A 16,093-nucleotide genomic window follows, 5' to 3' on the forward strand; every position below is an offset into this window, starting at 1 on the left:
TTCTGTTTGTGAACCCTTAATGTTACTTAAAATTCTGAATGATTTATGGACACCTCTACTCCCTCCCCCCATCCAAAACCAAGTTAATTTGAAAGTATTTAAAGCTACCTGGCACCTTTTGCAGCTATACTTGTGAGGCTCAGAATCTGCACTTTCATCAGAGTTGTCATCATTTTCCTCTGATGAGATTCCAATTTTACCAATAAACTCTTCTCTCTGGTGATCATCCATTAATGCTATGTCCTGTGTAGGGCAGGAAAGAATATTATGTTTTAATGGATTAAACTTCTATTTCAAAAGGTAACGCCTAGTAAGTTTTGTTGCCATGCAGCATTAGCAATTGCTGTAATATTATTTATTTAAAATACCCTCCTGACTCATTCAATTCAGATAAACAAAGTTTCGCTGTCCTCCATGACTAAACAAGGAGAAACTGTTTATCCAAATAAATAATACTCTATTTTTTGTGTACAAACTGGGCATTGTAACAGGTTGTCCAGAAAGGTTGTGGAGTCTCCTTCCCTGGAGATACTCAAGATCCATCTAGACACAATTCCTGTGTATCTATGTGCTCTAGGTGACCCTGCTTTAGCAGGGAGGTTGGCCTAGATGACCTCTGGTGGTCCCTTCCAGCCTCAACCATTCTGTGATTCTGTGAACTTTAATGTAAGCAGAGACTGAACTGGTACAGTGTTACATCCATAAAAGCATCTTTTATGAGCACCACCAAGTAATACAATTCCCTTTTAATTAAATTCCTTACAACTCAGTGCTAACCTAGGGACATTAAAATTATCTAGGTTTGATTAAGCACTATTAATAAGGGTATTTTTGTGATTTAGAATACTTTGATAAAACCAGGTAAGAAACTTGATACATAGGCAGTTATGCTAGCATATACAAGAGAATCACAATCACTGGCATGGAAAGGGCAGGAACAATTAATTCTTGTTTGTTTTTTCCCTACAAAGACAGGGCATGACAGTAACCCTCAGCCCAACCAAACTACAACTAGAACATCTGTCTGCAGCCTAACTGATAAATTATTCTCCTCACATTAAACTAAACAACCGCTGTGATTCACAAAAGATCACAGAGGTGGTTTTCCCACAGCATGCAGAAAAGTGCTCTGCAGTGACAGCTGAAATAAGTTAAAATGTGAAAGTCTACAAACTCTGTAGCAATTCAGATGTAGCAAAAGAGCCATGGGTAAATCAGAGCACAACTGGTGAGCCTGCTGTAGAAACATCACTGCATGGGGTATGTAATCACTGTTATGTTGCCACTATGAACACGTGACAATAACAGTCTCAGTGTATTTATTGATATGTCCAAGTGCCTGTTAAATAACATATCTTTTTTGAATAAATTAACACAATACCTTAAAATGGACGTGAATGTGATCTCTCAACACATCCACCCTGAAAAATTTACGTCCGCAGATTTCACAAGTGTATTTCTTGTCTCCATGTGTTAACAGGTGTTTGTTCATATTGCTTCTACATGAAAATACCTAAAAGGCAGAAGGAAAAGGGGTTGTATCCTTTCCTGCAGGGCTGCAGTTCTTTTCAAGTTATTCAATGGGTAACACAGAACACGATTACTGTCCTGTTTCATTCCCTCTGGCCAGAAACATGTAGACTACCTCAGAAGCTGCTGGCACAGCAAAATAAAGGTTTACAGTACCAAGGAGCTGGCTGAAATTGGCTATTCATCAGAAGCAGACTTCCAAAAAAGCGGCACCAGAATTACATAGGGTAGATTTAGAAATATTTAGCCAGTGTCTTTTGAGTCACTGATGTTCCACCTATCTAAAAGACATTCATTGAATCTACCTTCACTGATATGTAACATATCCAAAGCATCAAAATGAAAGGTCTACACACCAGCTTGAGTTGCTTGAGTACATCTTGCACTACAAAATCATTAGTTAAATTCACAGTCTTTGTACCTGTGATAACAGCAACTTAAGAACTTGAGTGTTAAACACTCAAATACAACAGTGCCACGGCCACACCATGAATTCACTTTGATTTCTAATAGAAAAGTGTTTGCAGTGCACAGTTAGCTCCAGCTGCTTATATTCCAGCAGGAAAACTTCACTCACATGACGTAAGCCATGACATTTCACTGGCAGACACAGAGACCATATTACACTCGACATTGTGCTACGCGTCCCGAAAACCAGTCGAGTCTGAACTTCAGTTTTGTTCTTCTCTTTGTCCTACCAGCTCCCACCACCCACGGCCATAGTGGGCTTGGATATATAATGGGGCTAAGGCAGTTTGAAGAGTAATGTCTTAGCTGGATGACATGGTAACTCACTGGTTACTAAGTGTGAGTTACTTAGTGTGAGTTACTACTCACATTAACCTTGTGCCTGAGTTGTGAGGTAATCTGACTTGGCACATACCTTAGTGCAAGTCATTCACCTCAACTTTTTGGCAGACTGTGTGACTATCCAGGTAGGCTGCTACTGTGGTTTAATACACAAGTGATAACTTGTTATGCCACAGTAACTCATTTGAAGGTGCTGGGTTGAGGCACACCCTACTCCTGCAGTATCCTTGGAGCTACAATGCAGAGGTTTGCATGGTGCACGCTGGCAAAGATACCTACCTTCCCACACACAGGGCATCCCGAAGGCTCCTTCTTGTAGCGAACCATGTTTTCCGTGTTGTGCTCAAAGTCTTCTCTTTTCACACGCCTCACCCCTTAACAGAACAGTCCCCATCAAAAAAAAACAAAACAAAACAAATAAACCATGTTTTTCCACTCCAATCTGCATGCCCTTTCAGGTGAATACTGTAAAGAAGAGTGAAACACTGGAAAGAGCCTCAATGCAGAATTTAATTGCTAACAAAAGCACAAATAAACCATGTTTTTCCACTCCAATCTGCATGCCCTTTCAGGTGAATACTGTAAAGAAGAGTGAAACACTGGAAAGAGCCTCAATGCAGAATTTAATTGCTAACAAAAGCATAACTTCTAAATTAAAATGATGTCTTAAGAATATAAAAACAGTCAACCAAAGTGATGTATTATGGCTTAATGGTTTTTACATTAGAAAGCATCTGAAAACAGTTATTGTCAGCACATGGAAACAGGCACATCTAGTAGACCTTGACACTTCAATCAGGTATCTGGCCCAGAAATTCCCCCTCACAGCCTCCAAGGAGAGAAGCAACCATCCTGCACTGCCTTATGCTCCATGAGGATTTCACACCTCTTTCTCTGCTGCTTTCAGGGAAGAAGAGAGCTGCTGCTGTTCTGGTGACACTTAAACATGAGATGCCTTGCCAGTGCCATTCAAGCCATTGGTCTAGCTGTCCTCCAGCTCATGACACAAAGGTGTGAATCACAGGAGTGTGGTTGGTTACTCCTACACCACCAAATTAGACAATCTGGATGCTTTTCTTAAATCACATTTGTTTTTATCATCTAGATTGCTAGAGGCATTTTAATGCTTTGGCAATTTATCATCACGCAAGTTTTTCCAGGGTCTGCGTACCTGTATCAACCTTAGGTGTTTGAGATTTTGAACAGTAAACTCTTCTAGTCTCACTTTCATATATTCTCAAGAATTTGAAAGATAACATCACACAGCATTCCCTTTATACTATATTTATACAATAATAACTTTCAGTTTTACATTGCAAGTTAATTCCCTGCCTTCAAATTTTCAAGTTACCACAATTCTTTTTTTTAAAAGAATAGAATTCAAAGAAAGAAAATGATATAATTACAATCAACTACTCTAAACTACTGCAGAATAAGCCAACCAGCTTTCACACAATTGTTAGTAGCACCGGCTTCAATCATGTGAGACTGAAAAAAAAGCCTTTGGTGCCTATGAAAAACTGGAAAGTTTTTCATAGAATTAGACAACTGTTACTATTATTTTTAATAAATGTCACATTTTGCTGAATCCTGCTATTCAAGATCAGGCAACTGACAAAAAAAAAAAGACACAATCAATTCCTTTACCTTCCCACCTCTACTGCTGTTTCAAGAGGAATAATTAGATTGATCTGTAGTATACTTACCTTCTAAGTGTCGTCTTTGATGGTCTAGCATGACATCCTTCCGGTAAAACATCTTATTGCAGATTTCACAAGCAAACTTCTTATCTCCATGCTTTTTCTTGTGTTTTGAGAGATTACTGTTTGTAGAAAAGAATCTGAAACACATCTCGCACTGGAATGTCTTGTCATCTGTAAGCAAGAGAAACCATGCAGTTATTTACAGATGAAAACAGATACTTTCGTTAGTCGCTTCGGTAGTTCTTCTGTTAGATCTGAATTTTAAAATGTAATCCATCTTTATATGGATTGAGGAGGTAAAAGCAAAAGCATGTATTCTTCTTTTACTTTAAAGATTTTTTAAAAGGCAGTAAGTATGTATGACGTTAATATGAACACGGAATCTAGCACTGTAACTTCCTTACAAGGCCTCACTCCATTTTGGCCCAGTGTACATTAAAATTATTTGGAGTAGATTCTGTTACAGCTGGTTCAAGTTTTTGATGTTGGTAACATCACTACATAGACATATATGTATACTACATATACAACAACACAACATCACATGAGCAGCTGTGCCTAAGCACCAGAATCCTTCTTACCTAATTACCAGAAGCTGCCTGCCAGCACTGGCTCCTAATACCAGCCAGTACAGAATGTTCCAGAAGGTAAAAGATCTCAAAAATAGGCCATCATATGACAATAGGCCTATGGGGAATTTGTTTTTATTCAGTAGTTGAGACTTTTCTTGGAACACAAAAGTATGGTCCGGCAGATGGAATCTGCCAGTGCTGCACCAACCACAAAGTAACAGCTGAACGCCTTGAAGAGCAAATACTGCTGCTTGTTGCAGTCAACTCACAAGATGAAATGAGCTGCTGCCCTTGAATAAACAGAATACTGAGGTTACTTGGCATTACTCTCCATTCTTCATAAACCTGAGTTTCATATAAGCTGTACCCTCTGAAAGACAATGAGAAATCCTACTTTGGTGATGTAAAGGGCAATTACCCAGGTGATTCTAGTCTGACAGAGCGAGGAGAAACCCCGCGTCCCGGAGCCTCAGTTCCGAGCGGCGACGGCGACCGAGGGAGCCTCGAGCCCTCTCCAGGCCTTGCCCGGGAGCCGCAGCTCCGCTGAGGCGAGCAGGGACTCACAGGGGGCGCGGGAGCGGCGCGTGGCGCGGCGGTTGGCGTCGGCAGCGCGAGCGGGCAGCGGGAGGGATGGGGAGCGCTCGCCTCAGGGCCAGGGCCCGCTCTGGGAGCTCTGCTCCGGCTGCCCCCGCGGTGGCGGCGTCGGCACCAGACAGAGCCGATGAGAGGGGGGGCTGCAGCGCGGAGCTCGGGGTGCAGAGAGCGCCTGCACCGGAGTCGTGAGCAGAGGGTGCGCCATGGGCAGGGCTGCACTCGGTGCCCTGGTGGAGGCCCTCCTGCAGCAGGGGCTGAGCTGCGGGACGCTGGCGGTAGCTGAAAGGTGTCAGGGAAGCTGAGAGAGCTGGGCTGCTTGCTCCAGGCCTGAGCTGTACAGGGGCCACAGGCGTCCACCACAGAGCATACAGAAAAGGAGGAGGGCAGTAATACAGGGAGCTGGCAGCTAGTTACAAAAAAAAAACAAACCAACAAAAAAACCCCACCCACAAACCAAAACTAAACAAAAAAACCCAAACAAACAACAACAACAAAAAAAAAAAACAAACTGAAGAATGGGGTTGATTGAAGGGTTGTAAATAAGTAACCTCAAAAACATTAGGCTTTGTTAGCAACTATAGAGAAAAGGAAATTACTAAAATAAGCTTTGCCAGAAACACCTGGTGGTTACTGATATGACAACGATCCTAAAACAAAGTGATGAAGAAATAACCACCAGGGGTCCGAAAGCCCACTACCACATTTTTGTATGCATACAGGAGGCATTCTCTAAAAAGTATGATGTCATGTATGTAATCTAATGAATATGTATGTTAAGGACAATATAATCACAGCCTGGTTGACACTTGGGAGAGACATGCTTGGAGGAGCGATCCTCGTGTCTCCCAGTGCTGCAATAAAGAATACCTGCTTGTCAACTTGAAACTCTGCTGGCGAGTTTGTTCTGGGAGTTTTCTCCGAATCAATCTGGCACCCCAGATGGGACCCTCTCTGCTCGGCTGCAGGACCTGCTGAGGACAGGGCTCCCTAGGGCCCTCGGGAGTTTTTCCCGGAGGAACCCCTCAGCTCGGCTCAGATTCGGATCACTGCGGGAGCAGACAAGGACCATCTCATAAAAGGTATTCTTTTCTTTTGTATAGTCTGTAAAGATGCAGGGGGCATCTCGTTTTGGTAAATTGGTTTGGTAAGCGTACGCATGGTTTGGAAGCCTTCTGTAAATCGAGATAGGAAATCTCATGGGTAAAGGTGTATACCCAGCTGCTAGCATCCGTTTGGTATACACCCACAAGAAGCAGGGGGCATCTTATGGTCTGGGTCCTGCAAGACACAGTGGACATCCTGTAGAAACAGTTTTGGATTTTACTGGTATTTGACTTACATTGTGGTGTGTTATAGTTATGATTTTGGTCTTCTGATTTTAGTATTGGTGACAGACTGTTATAACTGCATTACTAATTGTCTCTGTTTCAAGTGGTGTAACCGTGTGGAGTGTGACTATTTTGTGGCTTGTTATAGTGATGATTTTGGTCTTGTGATTTTGGTCTTGGTTACAGACTATTATAAGTGTTAATTGTTGTTTGTTTGATACAATTTTAGTCTCTGTCTCAAGTGTTGTAACTGTGTGGAGTGTGTCTGCAGGATCCCGTGTGTGTGTGAATGCGAGATTGATAACGGGAAATCAGCAGAGTGGAGAGATCTTGAAAAAGAGTCCTTTAGGGTGCATTTTGGCACATTGAAAAGAACCGGGAGGGTTTCCTGGGGTCTCAGTAACTAAGAAAATGTTGGTGAAATATTGTAACCAATGGTGGCCCTTGTATACTCTGGGAGGATCAGGAGAAATGGCCCAAAAATGGAACTCTGAACACATTGTTGAAATTAATGTTATTTTTAAGACAACAAGGAAAATGGGATGAAGTGATGTATGCAGATACGTTTCTCACTTTAAGAAACCACCCGGAGTGGCAGACGGAATGTGAAATAAATACAGCTCTGCCAGATCCCTGATTTTGGCTTTGGAAAAGGACGGAAAAACAGAAAGCTAAGATGGAGACATGTTGTTCAGCCTGTGATATTGGGGGAATGATGTTTAAAGTTAAACCCAACAAAAACAAAACCAAAAAAACAAACAGAGTAATCAGGAAGATAGGTTGGGTGACTGTGTATCATAGGTACCTCCAAGAGGAGCACTCTCGGCATCTGCCCCATCTGTTATTGATAAGGAGGAAGAGGTTGCTGTCACTAGCAACAGAACAGAAGGATTTGAATGTGAAAGAAGTGTGGGGAGCATATAGGAATCGGGAACAGGTAAAGAAGAAAGCACTGAGTGGCTGCTTTGGGACAAGTATAAACTGGTGGAGGGACTAACGTGAGAGGAGGAGGCAGAGGTAGAGGAGGAATGTCAGGCAGAGGTGAGAGACTGAATTCTCCTGTGGGATGGGATCAATGCGCATACTGTAAGGAGTTTGGACATTGGAAGTGAGACTGCTCTGGGGGGAGTGCCATGGGGTGGCTCTGGTGACTGAACTGGAACTAGACTGATGGGGACCTGGGGAATCTATCCTAGCAGATCCACTGATTAAATTATAACTAGGGACTAGTGGAAATAAAGTGGGATTTTTAACTGGATATAGGAGCAACTTATTCAGCATTAAATCAGAGGGAAAAGAATTTGTTACACATGTGGGAGCTACTGGACACCAAAAGAAAAAAAAAAAAAAGCATTCTTTCTGAAACCTTTAGAGAATAAATTGGGAAAACAAACAGGAATGCATAAATTTTTATACATGCCAAATTCTCCAAAATCTTTACTAGGCCAAGAAGCAACGTTTAAAGAAGGCAAAATAGAATTAAGAGTCAAAACCTATCAATTAATTGAAATTTTGAGTTTATCTTTAATTCAACAGAAAAACAAACAGAAGGACCTCCCTGAAATAGAAGAAATCCTTACTCAGGTATATCTGGGAGTATGGGTATCTGAAGTTCCAGGTAAGGCAAAAAAAATGCTTTGCCTGTTAAAGTAGAAATAAAAGGGAGGCCTGCCTAATTAGAATAAAACAATATCCCTTAAAATTGGAGGATCAAACGGGAATCAAAGAAATATTTTTTTAAAATATGGATTATTAATTGAATGTGAATCAGAATATAATACTCTTATCTTGTCACTAAATAAATCCGATGGGAAAAGTTACAGACTAGTTCAAGATCTCAGAGCAATCAACAAAATTGTGGAGGACATTCATCCAGTAGTAGCTAATCTGCATACCTTATTGACTAAATTGAATACTAATCAGGAGTGGTTTACCGTTCTGGACTTAAAGGATGCATTTTTCTGTCTGCCCCTGGCCAAAGAAAGTAAAAATTTATTTGCTTTCGAATGGGAAAACCCTGAAACAGGAAGAAAGATACAGCTCACTTGGATGGTGTTACCTCAGGAATTTAAAAACAGTCAGACCATTTTCGGAAATCAATTGGCATGAGAATTAGAATCCTGGGAAGCACCCACCCAGACAGCAACTTTAGTATGTTGACAACCTGTTAACTGCTACCAAAACTGAGAGAGAATGTGTTCAATGGACTGTAGAATTGTTAACTTACTGGGTGGGGCTAAATGGATACTGAGTATCTAAATTGAAGGCTCAACTAATTCAAACTCAAGTATCTTATTTAGGATGCAAAATAACAGGAGGACAACCAGAACTGGAAAGAAGCAATCTCTCAAACACCATGACCATCCACGGTTAAAGATCTCTGGACGTTTCTGGGAATGACAGAATGGTGTCAACTCTGGATCCATGATTATGGTGTTCTGGTAAGACTCTTATATGAGCTGCTAAAAGAAAATCCAACCTTTCTAAAACGGACAGATCAAGCTGAAGAAGCGTTTAAAAGTTTAAAGACAGAACTCATGAGAGCTCCAGCTCTGGGGCTGCTGGACATAACTAAACACTTTTGGCTATATTCCCATGAGAAATGGAATTGCCTTGGGGGTTTTGGCTCAAAGATTGGGACCTTATAAAAGAGCAGTGGCCTATTTTTCAAAACAACTGGATGAACCAAGTAAAGGCTGTTCTGGATGCTTGAGAGCAGTGGCAGCAGTTATCTTAAACATCCAAGAGGCCCAAAAATTTACACTGAGACAAAAGATCACCGTGTTAGTATCACATGCAGTATCTAACAGTCCTAGAACAAAAAGGTACCCACTGGCTATTGCCAATGATCACGTTTCTTGAAGTATCAAGCCATCCTAGTAGAACTGGATGATGTGGAAATTGTGATCACTAATGTTGTGAATCCAGCATCTTTCCTTCAGGAAACCCCTACTGAACCATTAACTCACGATTTCTTGGCCACTACAGACAGTATATTCGAGCCGACCAGATCTGAAGGAGGAGCCTCTGGAGGGTGCAGATTCCCAGTTCACTGATGGCAGCAGCTTTGTTAAAGATGGTAAACGAAGAGCAGGATATAACTATAACTTCAAAGGTAATAGAAGCTAAACCATTACCCTCTAACACCTCAGCACAAAAGGCAGAAATAATAGCCCTGACTAGAGCCTTGGAGTTGGCAGAGAACAAGCAGATAAACATATGAACTGATTCCAAATATGCCTTTGGTGTAGTTCATGCATGTGGAGCAATCTGGAAAGAATGAGGACTTTTAAATACCCAGGGAAGATAAAGGTTAAACATGCAACGGAAATTCTACGATTGTTAGAAACTGTACAATTACCCAATGAAGTGGCTATCATACATTGTAAAGGACATCAAAGAGGTAACTCTGATCAAGAGACTGGAAATAATTTGGCTGATCGTGAGGCTAAACAGGAAGCAGAAACAGAAAGAGTTAAGGTGATGTCCTTAATTCCTGACGGTAAACTGGTAATTGAGCAAAATAAACCTAGGTACTCTAAAGAAGATATGAAACTAATTGAAGACTTGGAAGGACATGAAAATGAAAAGGGCTGGATAAAAAAAAAACACAAAAAAAGGAGGACAAGGACAATTAAAAGCAAGGGGCTTCCTCTAAAATCCAATGTCCTCACCCAGAACCACTTTGCAGTTCTGTAGGGGGCTAATGAGGCAACACACACCACATCAGATGAAAAACCTGCTGGTGCACCAGTAAAGAGACCCCTACTAGTGCCTCCAGGAAAAAGCAGTAGAACTAGATGATCTTAAGGTCCTTTCCAACCCAAACTATTCTGTGATTCCATGGGTCCATAAAAGTAACCAGGATGTCATTTTCTAAGCATAACAGTCCACAGCATAAATGAGTAACCACAAGTCACTATGTTAAGTCACTATGTTAAGTTACATAGTAACTTGTAACCACAAGTTACAAGATGACTATGGAAAAAAAGAACAGGTTCTAATGATACTGAGAAAAAAAAACAACACACCAACATCTAGAGTCTATCGCAAGTATAAAGCAAGCATGAGAAAGCAGAAAACTGCAACCCCAGAAATAACTACACATTATCGATAGTGCCAGCCTCCTTTCCAGTTCCTTTATTTCAGAGAAATGAGGTAAAACATAGTTTCAGGAAAGAAAATTAAACAGAGGTGGTAACAGGGTATCTGAACATACAAATGAAAAAGCAGTAAGGCTAAAAAAAAAAAGCAACAAATTAAACGGATGCGTTGCTCTATGGATTACTGGTTACACTTTTCTTATCACAAACGAGGGTTTTTTTGGCAGAAAAGGGGGCAGGTTGCTTCTTGAGAGGATGCCAAAAATCTAAATTTTTACTCCCTTCTGTAGTTTCTATGCTGACATGGACTTGTCAACATCCCCCCAAAACGAGTAGAGAGACCAGAGGAAACTGAATGGTTAGCCATTCTTACCTGTCCTGCAGTTATGGAACTCCAATGCACTCTCTATCCGAAAGGCCTTTTCACATGTGGCGCACTTGTATCTGTACTCACTGTCAACCTGAGGATTGCAAACAGTAAGAATTTAAGTGGGAAAAACACCCACTTACATCTGACAGAGAGATGCTAAATCTCAACTACTTTTTCTGTTTTCCGTCTTTCCTATTTTGCTTCCTTCAACAGGACATTTAAATACACAGTGAAGCAAAACTCTGATGCTGTACCATCCTGCCACGTTCCCACATCGGAGCTCTATACAAAGAGTAGACCATGCAGCTGTGTGCATGTAACACTCTCATTGATAAGCACCAGTCAAACACAGTGATAGGATTTTTGAGAAACAAGACATAATCTGACTCACCCTCCAGCTCCAGAACAGATTCCAGCAATCTGAGCGCTTAGGACCTCAATGCCAAGCAGTAATGGAAATATTCACTGATAAGGCACCACTGCAACCATGTTTAATACTTACATGGCAGCAGCACTGAAAAGCCCTCACCAACAGGAACAGTGCTGCTACTGTAAGCACTGCAGGTTTACACATGTGTGCATAGACCTTAATGACACAGCCTTTACCCAGAGAGTTCATACATTGAGGGACACTACAGGTGGGGATAAATGAAACAGGACAAGCAAACAAGACTGGAACAATCCCATTTAGTGCCATAAACTGAAGTGAGATCTCATCTCTAGATCATGCAGGTCCAGCTAACACCAGCTTGTCTTGCTGTAACTGATACCTGAAAATGACTTTCTTTAGGAAATTCAGACACAAAAAAGGACTTGTATGCTCAAAAGCATACCCATGCTTTGCCAACGCATCCACTGCTCTAACAGGTGTTACCTCCCTATCAGTTATGTCTCGCTTATTCACACAGATACCTTCTCAAATATAATTGACCCAAGCTCCCCAGCCAGCACCTAGAAGCTCACTGTACATTTTCACCTAAGCTCAGAAAGAGCCCGCTACTCATTTCCACTCACTTCGTTCCTGCTGTGCTTGTATGAAACATGCTGCTTCAAGCTCTCTTTACGGCTGAACAGCTTTGCGCACTCCTCACATTTAAATAGTTTGTCACCTGAGGGGATCAATCAACATAAAAAGAAAGTAGTCAGTGACTGATAATAACCAACTCCAGGCAAGACAGGGGAAACCAAAGCACAAACACACACAAGCAGGAGAAACCAAAGCACAAACTGCAAACAAACAGGCTAGTGATGAGCCACTTCAGTAATTCAGGAGATCCAAATACTGGATTTTAACCTTTTCCAACAATTTTGACAACAATTTTGTTTGGTTCCTCCACCCTTTTTCAGTGATTATTTATCAGAAAATCCTTACAATTAGGTCATGGACACCTGCAACTGCAGATCACAAGCTAAAAAGCACCCAGCTGACATTTACACACCAATGCTGCCCGTGTGCCTGTGAAGGTGGGGCATGATATATATTTAAAGGCAAGAATAGCTTTGGAAAAACCACTGCATCCTTGCCTTTGTTTAAAATACGTACCTAAATTCAAATTTTAAATACTCCAACTTTCAACTATTATATTTGTATGCTTTGGCCTGCATAACAAAAATGTTTCCTAGAGCAACTTAAGCCCCATCCCCCAAATCACTTAAAATTATGTATCCCACTATCTAAAACGGCCTAGCTCTTTTACTCAAAGGTGGAACCAATGAGATACAAAATCAATATGCAAGATAAAAGCAAACCCACCATGAGAACGGATGTGCCTGCTGAGGTTGCTGCTGTTCTGGAAGATCTTACTGCAGATACTGCATTGATAGACTCGCTTGTGCTCCCCAAGCTGTTTTATCAGTTTCCGCCGTATACCGTGTCTACTGGAGAGAATTAAACTTCTTTTGAGGGACATGGTGTTTTGGTGATGAGCAAACCTACTGGATTAGAGAAAGAAAGGCAGGGACTGAAAGGTATCCCACAGGTTGCAAGAAAGAGCCCCACCAACTGGCAAAAGCTAGAGGAGTGTTATGCTCAGCTTCTGGCAGGAGGGAAAGAGCCTGGGGCTTCCTCATTGCCAAGGTACCCTCCTGGCCACCCCCTGCAAGTGGCAGATGTCAGAGCGCAGCTCACTCCAAATTATCTTCACCCAGCACAAAGAGGAAAAAAGCAGCAGCCACCAGCCTCAGAGATTCTCTTTGAAGGCCCTCAGAGGAACATAAAGGATCTGTTCTGCTCATCTGAAAATATTAGCACTCTTCAGCTTAGAAAGCTTGCAGTTTGCATGCAAAAGGCATATATAATAAGAGGGTGGCAGGGTGCCAAGAAGCAGTACTGTTCTATTTCCCAGCACAACCACCTGCTGAAACACATTTTTGATGGCTCTGTGTCTGCTAAGGACTTCAATATATAGCACTACTAGGCAATTCTGAAAAATCAAGTGCTTTATTACACAAAAAATAATTGAAAAAGCCAATTATACCAAGACAAAAAGACATAAAGAACCTAAATTAGTTGAATTATATTTACGAATCTCCCTGAGGCACTGTTATACTGAAGTTTTCCCCTCCCACTGCTCAAAATCTGAAGCATCACACGGACAAATCAACAAGAAATCATTTATGAGTTAAGATGCAAAACTGAGTAATAACAGTTAGCATATTTTATTATTTTTATTTTTTTAGCAAAAATCTGTTTGCCTGTTTTCTCACCAACATTCAATGGGAGTAATATTTCACCTTGCAGCTGTAGGAGACTTTTGGAATCACACTAAATAAAAGCAGTATCGTAATGAAAAATTAAATTCTCATCATTTATGTGTCAAAATTCTACCACCAATCTCACCATCTCTGTACCACCATCCTCCAGTGCACAAGCCATCTCTGTGGCACTCAAAGTCAGCTCTTGTAGCAGCAGCAGCATCACACAATTTTACACTAATGAGAAAGAGCATTTGTGGACCCAATTGAGCAGAGCTGTTACATGCTACAGAATCTTAACTAAGCCTAAGAGGAAACTGCATCCCAGAACACTTACTTTGCCACTGAACTGATGCTACTTGTGGTGCTAGGCATCTTTCCTAAAACCAATTCCATAATCCTTTCTTCTGCAGCTGAAGGCAGGGCTACCTCTTCAGGTGGGACCTGAGTTACAATGTCAGATACGCGTTCCACTGCAAACACATCATGAAAGTACAGAGTTAATGTGGATAGGTAGAAATAAAACCTCAAATACAGAATCTGTAATGAGATCTGGCATGAATACATTATTTATTCACAAACATATTAGTTGTCAATGATAAATAATGGATTGCTAATGAGTAGGTAGGTAGCTCTTGCAAGATAGAAAAATTCACTATTGAATGACAAGTGAGGTGTAGTCAACATCTCTTAGGGAGGCAGTTTCTTAACCTTTCCAACCTATTACTAAGGTGTCAGTTGATTATGCATTATGAAATTTCCTACTAGAACTTCCCTTGAAGGAAGGTAAGGCCCTGAAAAATGGTCCCTTTCAAGAATAAACTTTGGTAGACAGAGGAAGGTATCTCCTCTTGAGAGGGAGGATGCTTTACCTCCTGCTCCTTCTTGTAGAAGCCTAGGCAGGTCTCCCATAGCCACTATTCTGTGTGTCTCCAGGCCTCTCCATTACTAAAACCGTCACAGGAGAATGAAGGCAATCTAAGTGTAGGTGCTACAACATTTACCGTAGACAAGGCCATCAGAGATAATTAACAAAGTTTGTAAATTGTCTGCTTAAGTGATCTAACTAAAACCCTCCATCTTGTCTCTGCTACTTTTTAGGTCTTTCTAAGGTGGCATCAATACAGAAGAGCGGATACATGCTTAGCATTTTCTTAAGTTTTGCTTTACCTGCAGAATCTCTCTCTTCAGCAACAAGAGGTGCTTCTGCTTTTGCTGTTTTGGGCTTTCTTCCCCGCCTGGCCTTCCTCCTTGAGTCTGTACTGGCACTGGCTGCATCACAAGTCACTGGCTGATCTACAGGGGAAGCTTCTACTGCTTTCTCTGCAACAGCCTCATTTTGGCTGGTTTGGGAGGCACCTTTAGCTTGTTCCAGGTGACTCAGCAAGTGCTCTGGGTGGACGGGAAAGAACATCAGAGTAAGGAGGTAAGAAACTCTCATGAAATACTCAAATGGATAGATCCAGCTTATGAGGGCAACATCACTTAGGAGAGACTCACTTCAAATTATTTCAAAAGCATACAGTCTATTAAACATTGAAACAATTACTCACAGGGACTGAATTATTAAGAGATTTATTAGATATCACTATAAAAAGGTTGTGCTCCCTGATAATAGGCATGTTTTACCGAATGTCAAAGTTATTTAGCAGCCTAGGTCCTCTTTTCAGAAATGATTCATCAGATGGCCAGAGCTCTTCAATATTTTAAATTCTTTTGAAAACTGCACAATATAGCTGCAAAGGAAATGCAATAAAAAAACCCAGAAGTATTTCATTACCTTTACTAAATCTGTGCTGTAAATGCCACACAATATTACTAAGAATAAGCTGGCATCACTGACCTTACACATTTTTCATGCAATTCCACATCCCTGATATGCCTAACATTCACATGTCATTTCCTATACAAGTTTTATTTCTTCTAGATTCAAGATCACAGTTGTTTGTCCATAGATTGACCACTGACTGCCATATCCAAAATACCACTGTTTTACCATTTTCCCTTTTTCTTAAAAAAACACAAATATTAAGACTTTTATGTTACTGCATCATAGACAGGGCATGGGTTCACAGTGCCCTGCTCTGGAAAAGCAGAATTCTGACTTTTCTCAGTAGTCTCTCATGAATTTCTAGCACTTACCCGTCAGCAGATGAGGCTCCTGGAATGCAGATGAACACACTTTACACGTCCACTGGCTGGACTCTGCTTCTGCACCTCTGCTGCCTTCTGGAGTGTTCACTAAATCACAAGGAGAAATACTGAAAAGCTTTGAAAATGGGAAGGTGAAAAATTGCTGCAGCTTTGTTTATCTTGCAATAACTCCCTGAGTAACACAAGTCAGACTTTAAGCAGTAAGAGGCCCACAGGGGCATCTGGGATAATTTCA

At 41.2% G+C, this 16,093-nt stretch overlaps 2 protein-coding genes across 5 annotated transcripts in view; both read right to left on the bottom strand.

The window, feature by feature from the left end:
* RIPK4 (receptor interacting serine/threonine kinase 4) overlaps positions 1 to 16,093 on the bottom strand; it is an 84,546-nt gene that overhangs the window by 67,515 nt on the left and 938 nt on the right. The gene's annotated exons all lie outside the window — the stretch shown is intronic.
* The window catches only part of PRDM15 (PR/SET domain 15), a 40,576-nt gene that overhangs the window by 9,359 nt on the left and 15,124 nt on the right, over positions 1 to 16,093 (bottom strand). For 2 of the 4 annotated variants that reach the window (XM_057426390.1, XM_057426388.1), the window contains exons 7-16: positions 15,847 to 15,945; positions 14,875 to 15,096; positions 14,042 to 14,177; positions 12,764 to 12,945; positions 12,025 to 12,119; positions 11,014 to 11,101; positions 4,047 to 4,214; positions 2,620 to 2,714; positions 1,382 to 1,513; positions 109 to 243 (exon numbers count right to left, since the gene is read on the bottom strand). In XM_057426390.1, coding sequence (XP_057282373.1) covers positions 109 to 243; positions 1,382 to 1,513; positions 2,620 to 2,714; positions 4,047 to 4,214; positions 11,014 to 11,101; positions 12,025 to 12,119; positions 12,764 to 12,945; positions 14,042 to 14,177; positions 14,875 to 15,096; positions 15,847 to 15,945 — 1,352 coding nt within the window. The remainder of the gene's footprint in view (positions 1 to 108; positions 244 to 1,381; positions 1,514 to 2,619; positions 2,715 to 4,046; positions 4,215 to 11,013; positions 11,102 to 12,024; positions 12,120 to 12,763; positions 12,946 to 14,041; positions 14,178 to 14,874; positions 15,097 to 15,846; positions 15,946 to 16,093) is intronic. The other 2 variants (XM_057426391.1, XM_057426389.1) reach the window with 2 other exon arrangements.

The sequence above is a fragment of the Pezoporus wallicus genome, unplaced genomic scaffold (assembly GCF_028554395.1).
Source record: "Pezoporus wallicus isolate ANWC-B61680 ecotype Strahan unplaced genomic scaffold, APGP_CSIRO_Pwel_v1 contig_8747, whole genome shotgun sequence".
Lineage (NCBI taxonomy): Eukaryota > Metazoa > Chordata > Aves > Psittaciformes > Psittacidae > Pezoporus > Pezoporus wallicus.